The sequence below is a fragment of the Tyto alba genome, unplaced genomic scaffold (assembly GCF_018691265.1).
Source record: "Tyto alba isolate M040663 unplaced genomic scaffold, T.alba_DEE_v4.0 Super-Scaffold_5, whole genome shotgun sequence".
Classification (NCBI taxonomy): Eukaryota; Metazoa; Chordata; class Aves; order Strigiformes; family Tytonidae; genus Tyto; species Tyto alba.
Genome location: NW_024881326.1, coordinates 6498601 through 6511089, shown reverse-complemented (window position 1 = coordinate 6511089; position 12489 = coordinate 6498601). Strand labels below are relative to the sequence as shown.

General features: G+C 35.5%; 1 protein-coding gene across 2 annotated transcripts in view; it reads right to left on the bottom strand.

Annotated features, from left to right (window-relative positions):
• The window catches only part of THOC2 (THO complex 2), a 55786-nt gene that overhangs the window by 36338 nt on the left and 6959 nt on the right, over positions 1-12489 (bottom strand). For both annotated transcript variants that reach the window (XM_042807136.1, XM_042807137.1), the window contains exons 2-9: positions 12233-12291; positions 10585-10676; positions 9303-9354; positions 7034-7104; positions 6135-6256; positions 5154-5287; positions 3275-3441; positions 2548-2640 (exon numbers count right to left, since the gene is read on the bottom strand). In XM_042807136.1, coding sequence (XP_042663070.1) covers positions 2548-2640; positions 3275-3441; positions 5154-5287; positions 6135-6256; positions 7034-7104; positions 9303-9354; positions 10585-10676; positions 12233-12291 — 790 coding nt within the window. The remainder of the gene's footprint in view (positions 1-2547; positions 2641-3274; positions 3442-5153; positions 5288-6134; positions 6257-7033; positions 7105-9302; positions 9355-10584; positions 10677-12232; positions 12292-12489) is intronic.

Sequence of the window (12489 nt, the reverse complement as noted above, 5' to 3'; positions counted from 1 at the left end):
TGAAATCTAAGGAAGAAAGAAACCCACTTGAAAATGTAAAAGGTTTAAAGAGCTACACTTTTCTCATTTGAAAACACAGGTAATCTACTAAAATTCACCAAGAAATACCTAAGTGCGGAATTTCAAGGGGTAAATTGTATCTTTAGGATGCAATACGTGTCCTGGATTTGAGTGAGTGGTAGGATTTTTGGGTAGCAGGGGAGGGGGGCTACAGTGGTGGCCCAATGTGAGAAGCTTCTCAAAGCTCTCCCAGCTCCAGGTCAGACCCACCTCTGCACTACGGCCGAGCCAATCAGCTGCGCCTCTGTGATAACAGGGACCTGGGAGGAGGAGTTGCGACATCTACACGAACACCAAGGTCAGTGGAGGAACAGAGGAAGAAACTGGGGGGGAGGTGTGCCAGAGCAGAGACCCCCCTGTACCCTGTGATGAGATGGCAGGGTGCCCCCCCGCCACCCATGAAGGTCTATGGTCAGTAGACACTGATATATGGCCTGTGGTGGGCCCCACAGCCATTTAAGGTGACTGAGCCCAAAGGCAGCCGGGATCCTGTGTGAAGAAGCAGCCGCCACTGTTGTAGATCGGCGCTGGGAGGGTTGCAGCATGTGGGGGTGTCCCATGCTGGAGCAGCTAGAGACATTCTGTGGCCCGTGAGAGGGACTCAAGTTGGAGAAAAGTTGTGGAGGACTGTCTCCTGTGAGAGGAGGACCACACTGGAACAGGGGGAAGAAGTTCCAAAACTTCCTCCATCCCTGCAAATATGGAAGAAGCAGCAGCACTGACTGCACCTGACATTCCCTGCCTCCTGCACCACTGGTGGGGAAGAAATAGAGATATTGGGAGCAAAGCTGAGCCTGGGAAGAAGGGAGGGATGGGAAGAGCTGTTTTCAAATGTGGTAATGATTCTCACTGTCCTACTCCGTTGAGTGCTGTTGGTGGTGTTAGTGTCTGTAATAAATTCATGTTATTTTTTCCTTCCCCTAAAGAGTCCATATTGTGCCCATGACTGTAATGGGTGATTCATCCCTCCCTGCCCTATCTCTAATCCCAAGAGATTATTTTCTCCTTCTCAGTGCTGGGGGACAAAAGGAGAGTGAGAGGCTGTGTGGTGTTCAGTTGCCCTCCGAGCTCAAACCACGACAACTATATATAGCTGTGTGTATATATACACAAACAGAAAACAGTTCTTACAGTCTTGGAAGGGGAAGGGAGGGCAGAGGTGGGGAGAACATTCTTGATATGAACGATAAATCTGACAGCTGCTATTGTATAGGAGTTGCACAATACATACAACTTAAGACTCAACACCTACACACTAATTATTTTCTTGAAACTCCCATAGCAAGTTAAATTAAGCCTGAACTGAAAAGAGGAAAAAAATACCCTCCCAAACACTCAGACAGAGAGACTGGCACAGAGATTCTGGAATTAAAGTAGATTAAAAATGAGACTGAGAATCAACATGACAAAGGTGAACAGTATAAATGAATCCAGAGACCATTTTAGCTGTGAGAATGTCAGAAAACATGCCCATACCTATACAGGTCTGAGTTGAGATTGCACAGGCCACTGTAATTCTGAATCCGAGCATTTGTTTTGAAAGCTTACAAACATTCCTTAACAAATTAGCATTATCATGCATTCCTCCCTCCACACCAATTATCCAAGACATGCACACCTACTCTTGCTCCACCCAACACATTTTTAGCCAAAATACTCCTATGAAGCCAGAGACAGTTACTGACAAGTCAGATTGTGACTAATGCTATTAACTACCACACAAATTAATGGCAGGACTACATTCCAAAATTTCCATAGATGTAATTAGAGCTCATTGACTTGATTTCAGTGATAGAGTTAAGAGTCTTACAATATCTATGGATATTCTGAAATTAAAAATTGGTGTATAATGTAAAATTATTTTGATAACTGAACTTTCTGTCTACCATCTGCCAAACTGGTATGTTGGTTGGTTGATAAGACTGTCAGACTGGAGAGAGTAAGTATCTCTAATTAAATCTGAACATGTAACTCCATTTTCATCTTTCAGTATAACAAATGGTCATAATTCTTGTAGATGGAGTGAGAGCCCTAAATCAGGAATATGTAAGAGTTCAGGCAAAAAATCCTACTACTAAGAGAAACAGAGAATGTGAACATCTGATTGTCCTGTCACTTTTTTCAAAAATTGATCTTGTAAAGCAAAACACTCAAAGGGTCTAGTTCTTAAGGAAGGTTACTCAGGCATCTATCTCCTACTTTCTATTCAGACAGGAGTTAAACAATCTGAGGGATGCTACACAGATAATTCAAATAAAGTCTATCAGCATTCACATTTCAGTGTGTATTTATTTGAATGTGTGGCATTAGAAAGTGCTGGAAATTTTAAAAGACATTAAAAATGTACATATGTACAATGTACAAATGTACAATGTATTACACTGTATGTCCTGAATCTGAAGCTTTAGGAATACAGTAAAATACCTGGCTTCCTTTTAAAATTTTTTTTTAAGTTTTGTCATTTGACAGAGTAGCACTGTCACTTACATGAACATAAAGATCTTCCAAATCTATGAGATTATGTTGCAAAAGGACAGCAGCAACTCTGTATAAGGAGGAAGGTGTCTCACCACTTGGATCCTAAAAAGGAAAAGATTGTAAATTTAAGAAAAAAAAACCAAACAGCTCACTGAAGGTCATGAAATAGAAACTACTCTAACTTCAGATGAAGCACATTAATCCCTCAGTTCTCCTTGTTATGTTATTTAACTACTACTCCGGAACCACTAGACTTAACTGCGAAACACAATTCAGAACTTTCAGAAACAAAAACATTAATTTATCTTCACTCCTTATGTTGCCTGCATGAAATTCCTAACCATACATTTAAAAAAACCACTTCAATATTTGATAAAATACCAACAACTCTCTTGCAAACATGCGCTTCACTCCTGAAGACAAGGCTTTCATTTATGAAGTACAACCTCTTTGTTAATGCCAGTCCTTACATAACTGTACAAGTTCAAATGGAAGGTATCAACATTGTTTTTGTCTGTCTGTTTTGGAGAAAGCCAACCATTTTCCTCTAAGATACATTCTTACATTCAAATCATTAAATAATTGCTTTTAATACTGGAATTTTACAACTTCAAAATTAATTTCAATGTAAGAAAATAAAAAAAGTCTGCAGTAAAAATCTGTTATCACTGACTGCAGTTTAACACTGAATACAATCAACCACCAAAATCAAAAATTAAGAGTGGAAATACACTACCTGGTAGAATTTGAATTTGAACCCAAGGATATGGCATAGAGTTTGAGGTTCACACATATACATGTAAGACTCTATCAGTGGTACAAAGAAGTCATCATACTCAGGTCTGCACTCATAGACTTCCAGAATAATATCCAAAACTCTGTTAGGATCAAGGTTAAAACACCCTAGTGGAGAAGAACGGAGTAGAAAAGCTTAGCAACGCTATCTTTCATCTTCATTCTGTTACTAAACCACAAATGCATTTGTTTTTAAAGTTAATTCTCTTAAAAATTGAGCCTGAATTTATCTACAGCAAAATAATCTGTATCATCTGTAAATACAGGATTGATCATTTTGACTTACGTTGAATACTGAGCTAGGCAAAGATACTAAACAGTACTTCCAATTCAGATTACAGAACTAGAAATTACCATCTCAAGGAGAATATTTAGTAAGTAAAAACCCAACCTCACCAATACCACAGTGCCAGCAGAAGGCATTGCCTGCTTCCTCTCCCCTTGTGCTGGCACACATATTCATTCAGTAACACTAACCAGCCAGCTAGAAATTATTTCATACCCCCAAAATGGTTCTGGTTTGAGCTAGACCCTGATCCACCTGGTTGTACCGTCGTGCCAGTTCAGTATTATTGCTAGCATTAGGGAGAACTGTTTGTTTATTTTGAGGGGAGCAAGAGCAAGGATATAGATCAGTTTAAGCCAATGTTGTAATTATACTTGTATTTCACTATATAAACTCTTCCACCAAAACTCCAGGAGACACACTCGAGACAGAAATATTACTTATATCAAAAGAATCCACACCTAGACTATTTTCTTCATTGTGCCATGAGAAGTTTTATGCTGGCACATCCACTATGGAGATATCTAATTGCATGTCTTTCCTTCCCAAAAGCCATTTCCATTATACCACGACCTACTGCAAGTCAGTATTTTAAAAGAATTGACAATTGGTAATTCCTAATGCCTAAATAATTCCTAAAATTCCAGAAGACAGAAAAAAGTTTTGTTACAAAATTCCTCAAAATGAGTATTTTTTTACTGTAGTAACTAGCAAAACCATCCTCTTCTCTAGCATTCTTTCAAAACAAGTAGTATCATTACAGGGATTTGACAATCTCAGGCAAAATTCTATGACAGATGAAAAATTACCTTCTATAAAATAGTAGCATAGCCTTTTCACCATTACTGCACTGGCACCATATGAAACAGGTACTGGTGCAAACATTAATATTTTGTATAAAACTTTATTCAAAAAGGAAGTGTAAAGCATGGGGAATTACAGATATTTCCTGATTTTAATCTATTTTGCACTTTGACTGTGATGCTCTTGCCAAGACTCAACTTCGAAATATGAACAAATCTTAATCAGAACTAGATAAAAGAACATTTAATCCTTCTCATTTCTCTTCATAAGGTATCACTTGTTCAACTTCTTTAGGACTAAAAGAATATTCATGTATTGAACTGAGTACCTTAAAATAGCAAAACCCATTACTCTGCTACGCTCCAATCTGCCTAAGAGATGACAAGTGCATCCTCAAAAATTACTGCTGAAATAAATCAAAATCACAGCATGCATATTTGAGGCTGTACCATAAATTCAGTATCTAAATTATGTCCATAAATTCAGTATCTAAATTAAGCCTAACTACACAACACTCCCCAAATTAATTTTGCCACAGAAACAGGAACTTCCAAATGTCGTAATTCTATCCAAGATGATCTACCAATACGTGTTACTATCACACTACATGCCTGTATGATGTATTATTTGATCCACAGATCATCTCAAACTGTAGTCTGCAGTCACTTTCTGTAGTTATAAAGACCATGTTGGAAAAACAGTGCCCATACTCCTTCAGCAAATTCCTTACCTATTAAAGATTTGATATTTTCAAGGATTAAATCACTAGTGATATTTCCGGATAAGTCTTGCCCCAGTTCTGCAATGAGCTTTGCATAACCTTCATTCTCCTCTCTTAACAAATTAAACTTCTGTTGCTTATAACTGCAAATAAACAGAAATTAAATACTATTGTGTAACACATGCCCACAGTGAAGTTTATTTCTGCTCTTATCAGTATTAAATTTGTTATACAAAATGATCATTTTGAACACATTTATAAGAACTTGTAATTTACCTGAGCTATTGCAAAAATTATATTATGCATTACAATGAATACTTGCAAGGTAGCGAGCATTCTCCAAACAAATCCAGCTCTACTTTTATTTCAAATGCAGACCATCTCGACACAAGATTATGCTTATACTTAACAGTAAAGCTTGCTCTTAAACACTATGCTGGAGAACTGCTCTGTAACAGTCTGTGCTTTTCTAGTTTCAAGTGGTGTTCTTTGAGATTGAGACTGAAACATTGGATACAGAGACAAAAACCAAACATACACCCACAGAAATATATCCTGTGTTGCTAAAACTAACATATTTGCTTATTTATGAAAAAAAATGCCTATGCTCAAATGATGCAACAACCATTATTAATTGTCTTTTACTCTGTAAGTTCACATTTGTCACAAGTAAAATTAAATCTTAAGTATTTGATCTGCATGTATGGAATCACTAACAAAAGCCATAGCAATAGGTGACGTTAAGAAATATACATTTCTCAAGAGTTTGAAAACTAAGAGGGCTAAAGAAGTTCTTCTGTCAATAAGTTAAAGTGCAACAAAACACATTTCCTAAAGAAAACGGAGTATTTTCTTAAAAGAAACATTGAACATTGGTAGAAAACACCATGACTTATGTTTTTAGAACATTAGTCACGATCTTAGAAAACTGAATAATTATCACTACCCCTCCCCACCCACTCCTCAAACAACTCTTGACCCAAAACTTACAATAGTTTTGTCTTTATTTTAACAGATTTCTGATTGAACTGTTGAGACTGCTTGATAAGTCCTAATGACTCCAGTGTCTCTGGATCTAAGCGCTCCTTTAGGACAGTGTCAGATACAAGATACTGAAAAACACCAAAACCATACATCAGATTTGTTAATTACAAAGACCTAGAAACCATCTGATTATTATTTCAGGTTAGGTATGAGTTCTGACTCCAAAAAAAAAGTTCAAATATCATGATATACTATGATACTAAATGCATTCTTCTTCAAACACAGAAGTAGACAAAACTGAGACAATATTTAACTGAAATTGAATTGTACAGTGGTAGATTTTATATACAAGAACACCTTGAAGAAACAAGCCCTAGATCCTAATTGCTCATTATAAAGTATACACTGCATAATATCTAGGGATGTTATTACCAATAATTGCATATTTACAAAGCTTATACCTGTCCTCTCATATTCTGGGAGAAAAGCCTTATTTTCATATCCTGAATTTTCTTACAAATCAGGCTTATTCCATGCTTCTTCTAAAGCACTACTGGCTATTCCATGCCACTTCTAAAGACAGAGGAGGTTGTACAAAGAAGCAGTCCCACTCAAAACACACTTTATAAGCAAAACTTCCATTGAACTGACAGGGGAAAAGCTTAAGTTCTCTTAAAACTCTTTAAAGAATTCAAGGGACAACTATATTATATTATTCTACCATAACACTTCGAAGATGCGTTTTTAAATTACTTGGGGATTTGTTAAAACATTCTAATAGTCTTTTCCTCATTAACAGGGAAAAAAAAAAAAAAAAAAAAAAAAAGCAGCTTCAAAACTGCCTGATTTTTCTTGTCAGATTTTGGCATATACTTTTACCAAAAGACTCTGTAAGTGCAACTTACCAAACAGGCTAATACCAGTTGGGTAAAATGATCCCTCTTACTTTTTTCTTCCAAACAGCTTGTTTCAATATCTAATATAAAGGAAGATGGAAAAAAAAAAAAAAAAAGGGGAAAAAAGAAATCATTATTGTGGAATTTCAGTATTCTTTTTATAAATATTCCAATAAATGCTAATGATAACACAATGCAGAGCAACTTGTTTATAACATGCTAGCTTCTTGCCACTTTTCAGTCACTTATCTACCTCATCCACATAATATTTTCATAACAATTCTCACACATCCACAAATCTCATGTAAAGGTAAAACAGAAACCAGAGGAATGCCATAATAGTTTTTCTTACCCTTCTTTCTTGCAATGTTTATGGCTAGCATTAAGAATCAATAATAAGCACAAAAAAAAAAGAGAAATACGAATTGCTGAAAAGAACTGCATGATCCTAGCCTTAATGCAATGTTCTCATATCTTTCCCTGTGTCTTCAGTCTAACTACCATTTACTGCTTGGTCTGCAGTCTTTCACTAGGTACGATTCTGTATTTCCATTCTTTTCTTTTGCATTATCAACTACAAGTGCAATTCATAAATTCACTCCTGTGGGAAGACAGGCCATAAAACAAAGGCCAAGGAAACACATCTGTCTAAAGTAGTTTAAAAAAAGCACATCATTACAGGAAGCTAGGAACTGCAAAAGGAATGGAAAACAATAAAAAAAATGCAAGGTAACCATTATCAAAAAAACCCCAAACAAATCCACACCAAAAAAGACCCCACACTTACCCACAGGAAAACTAGACCCATAGAGAAAATATCAACAACAAAAATCTGAGAAAAAAGCCCCCAAACAGACTGAAAAACAGTGATGATGTAGCAGCGTGGCAGTAGAGGCAACAGACTTGCCAGATCAGTCTGGACCCTAGCAGGCAAGCCTCTCAGCCAAAGAACAATCTGCAGAAAAAAATTAGTCTAGGGAATGTGGATGACTGGATAAATCAAAATTCTCCAATACTGAAACACATTAATTGTAAGATGATGACATTAGGAAAAAAAAAATTATCCTGATAGTAGCAAATACTAGTTAGAGGGAAAAAGTGTTAGAGGAAACTCATTAAAAACAAGCAAGAAATTGTCAAATATCCTTTGTCTCACAGTTTGAAACCTAGCTCCTTAGCCATACTATTTCTCTGCTACTAGTGGAGGTGCAGCATTTGGCTACATACTGAGTTGAAGGGAAGAAGAAATAAAAAGCAAAAACACATCAGAAAAGGCAGACACACTAGTTTCAGTTATCCAAGTAGTTCAAGAAGCAACTAACTAAATTTTATAACCCAGCTTAGAAAACAAAAGGGTATCAGTGTCATACTGCATTATAAGAACTAATTATTACAAAAATATGATGCAAGTACACAGAATGAAACTTTATGAATAAAACAAGGTCAAAATTCACCATTTGGATGTTACAGAACCATGGCTGCATATGCAAACTTAATTAGGTGTCTCTCTGCACAGGCAGCCACAGCACAGAAGACACTACGCTCCGTAAGGATACGGAACAAATCGGGATCTGTGATGAGCAGACTGTCAAAAGCATTTGCTGGAATTTGTTGAAAAAAACAGAGAAACATAGAACAAGATAGAAACTGCATGCAGTTAAAACTATGATCTGGAGAAAAGTATACAGGATTAAAATTCTAAAAACAGGAGAGAAACAGCTTTGGATCAACATTAATCCAGACGTTATTACCAGAATAAGATGTACATGTCTTTAAAGCCTGCTCAGTTGGCAGATAGTAACTTGGCAAATGATGTCGTTTGCCTTCAGACTTCTGGATAATTAATGCAAGCTCTATTTCACTACGAGTGACTGCACAGATAAAAATATTTACAGAACACATTCTGAGAACAGAGGATCTACCCACCAATAAGTCAATTTTTACTTAAAAGACTTAAGAATGATAACAACACTAAGTCACTGATTCCATTAGCTAATACCCAACATTCTTACAGCTAGCTCTAACTATTCTTGGCAGATCAATTTCTACTTCTTTTAATAGGTAAACTTCTGGAAATTAAAACAGAACAAAGCAGAATTGAAAAGACTTTAACAACCAAGATACAGATATACTGAGGAAGAATCAAGACTTATTTTGTAAAGAGAAGTCATGCTTTACAGATTTAATGAAATTTCCTGAAGAAGTCAACAAGCAAACACACAAGGCATTTGTTTCTCCAAATCTGTTGCAATGATGAAAAGAAGGCAACCCAACTTACCTAAAATGCAGAATACATCAGCTAGGATGGAAGGCATGTCTTCCCGAAATTCCTAAAAAGGAAAAAGATCACACTTAGTCAATACAGAAACTCCAATATGTACACTTAGAAAAATTTTATTCCATTATATAAAACAATCTGAACTTACTTTATATGAAGTGTTAATTAATAATGCAGATTGTTATTACTAATTAGATTAATAATAATTCATATTAATAATGAAGAGGCTCAATTATTGACTGATACCTAACATAAGTGCTGCCCTAATTATTGATATGTAATGAAAAAACATAGCATTTCAATATAATTGAAAAGAGCATCTAGCAGCCAGGGACAAAACCTTCTGGTCACTACCTCCATTTCTTTAGCACAATAGAACTCCCTGTCTGAAGAGCAGCACAAGCCTGTACAGTGAACTATACTTTCTCAGGCACCAAACAAATTGAAATTTCCTACAATAAGTGAAGATCAAACATTATCACATGCTATCCCAACAGCAAGGTGCACCTCAGCCTTGACATCTCTCAAACCCAATACAGAAGTTTAAAAACCTAAAAAGGTTATCCTGGAAGATTACTGCAAAATGTATTTTTTCTTAATGCTCTATATATGTCAAAACAGCAATCTAAGAAATTATAAAGAATAAGAAATAATTTTTAAAGGGTTATTTTTTATTTTTTATTATTTTTTCAGGAACACTAACATCTGGTAACCTTAGAAGTTTAGAGGAATATACTCTTTTCCTTATCTTCTCTGTTTATTCAAAGCACTTTAAGAAAAACGTTTTCCAAACAAAAAATAAGTCTGTTGAATTATTTTAAAGGTAGTCATGGGATTCATATCTCAACAATAAAATTGCAGACACGCACATTATTACACTGTAAGAAAGATGGAAATTATAAAAACCAGTAGGTGGCATTAGACATGTTGCATAAGCAACTGAAATATATTTCTAGCTTTTATTAAAAATTTCAGTTTTCATATGTCCTTTTAAAATTTATTTAAATTTTATTATTTTTAAATTTAATTTTAGTATTTCAATTTTAATTAATGCTAAAATGAATATATCTCTTTGTCACCACAAAAAGTAGGGGGAAAAAAAAAAACCTGACAGACTGCATATATTTCAAGTGCATACAAATGAAAAAAATGATTTGACAAGAACAATTTTTAGACATGGAAAAACAAATCTGTTGAATATTAACCTGCTTGATTTTCATTTGGATTTTTATAACAAGCTAAAAATTTAGTAACTGTGCAATTATTACAAATATATACTTACTATGACATCACCAAGAACATTAGAAGCTTGATCATGCTTTAAGTTTCCTCTGACAACATGGTATGCAAGCTCATACAAAGCCTGTTGGATATCTGTTGAAAGAAAACAGATTAAGGAATATATTAGGTAATCCTTGGTCTAACTTTTAAAGCAATGTTTACAATAATGCTGTAGACTTCAGATACCCTGCAAGTAAAGAGGATATGCTTCTCTTACCAATGACAGGGATTACTTTATTACTGCTGATAGATTAAATTTTAGCATCAATATTTAAGACTTCACACAAGCAGATAGCAAGAGATGATCCACTTTCCCTAGAGAGTTTATGGAATAACAGTAAAATGGGATGAAAAACTACAGTCCTGCACGTAATTCGAGTACTGGCGGTTTGTTTAACAAAGATACCTTTAATATCATAACTCTACTACTCTGAAGGCCAATTCAAGAGGACAGTTTGGGGTAGTGCCCAGTTTAATAATTTATAATGAACCCAAGCCAGCCATAGGCACAGCCTCAGACATGCCTCTGCAAGTGACTTCCCACACTGTGGAGAGTTTGTTACACAGATACACCACCAAATCTGACCTGTCTCCATAAGCTTGTGGTACATTGGACTTCAATAAATGTTTTTCTGGAACTAAAAGGCAGAAATGCAAGTGCCAGTGGAGTTTTCAGAACTGGATCCAGGTCACATGGACTCAAACAAATTCTTAGCAGTCAGTATCTTTGCACCTCACTCCAGATTATCTACAGTTTCAGGATTTTTTCTATCACCAGAAGGACTTCAACTATTTCTACTGCCTATTAATTCCTCCAATATAGTCACTGCATATATATCTATCTAGTCAATCCCACTGGATCTTTTAGGTTCTGACAGGGAGGACTGAAAAAAAAAGAAAACAGCACAAAGAAATTGCCAACCACTGTCTACAACAGAGAACATCTGGTGGCCTTTCTTCCAGAACTTTGTAAACAGTGATTTTGCTCTGCTGAATAATAAATTATTCTTACTTAATAATATTACTTATACCTTAAAATGAAATGTTCTGGTTTATCTTTTTTGCTGTTACAATTGCCCATTATAACTATTTTAGCAAGAACCTAGAACATCATCTAAACAGCGTAACACATTCATACTCTCAGTAATATGGAAGCTTTTCTTCCAGCAGATTCTGCAAGACAAACAAAAATTTAATTTTTCTTTCATCACCAAAGATTTCTTAAAGTGCGAATTTAAAACTTACACAGCAGTGTCCTTCACTAACAAAGGAGAAAAAGTCTGTAACTCGTACTGTTGTAAAAAGCACCGATTACAATTGCATACACTAGTGATCATATATTTAACTTTTAGAATAAAATCTACTTCTACGTTGAGTTTGCAAAATGGAATTCCATTTTCTACAGCACAGACCAAATATTGGACCACTCTGCCTCCACTTTAACAAACCACTCACCTGGACATCTGAAGACAAACTTAGATGTGGCTGTTTGTATTGCTTTACTGTTTGTAGTATTCGCCTTTAGCATGCATTAACAGTCACCATGTATAAATATTCCAAGCAAATACATGCAGAGGTACCGTGATCAACTGTTTCCAGGCTTTTTTTTTTATTTAATTAAAAATAACCAAAAAACCCACACAACTTACCTCTGAAACCCATATTATCATGGCTTTTGTTTTCACTGAGAGTGCGACATAGTTGCACGCTGAAATAAAAAGTACAAAAAAAAAATCAAAACGTAAAAATAATTATTAGCCTACACACTCAAATGTTTTGGAGCTCTTTTGTTGTTGTTCTGGCTAAAGTAACTTTAAATTTTTGCAGTTTAAATAGCTGACTACATCTTACTTTTCATGAAGCAAACACTAATTCACAGAAGTTACACAGCAAAGAAATACAAGAC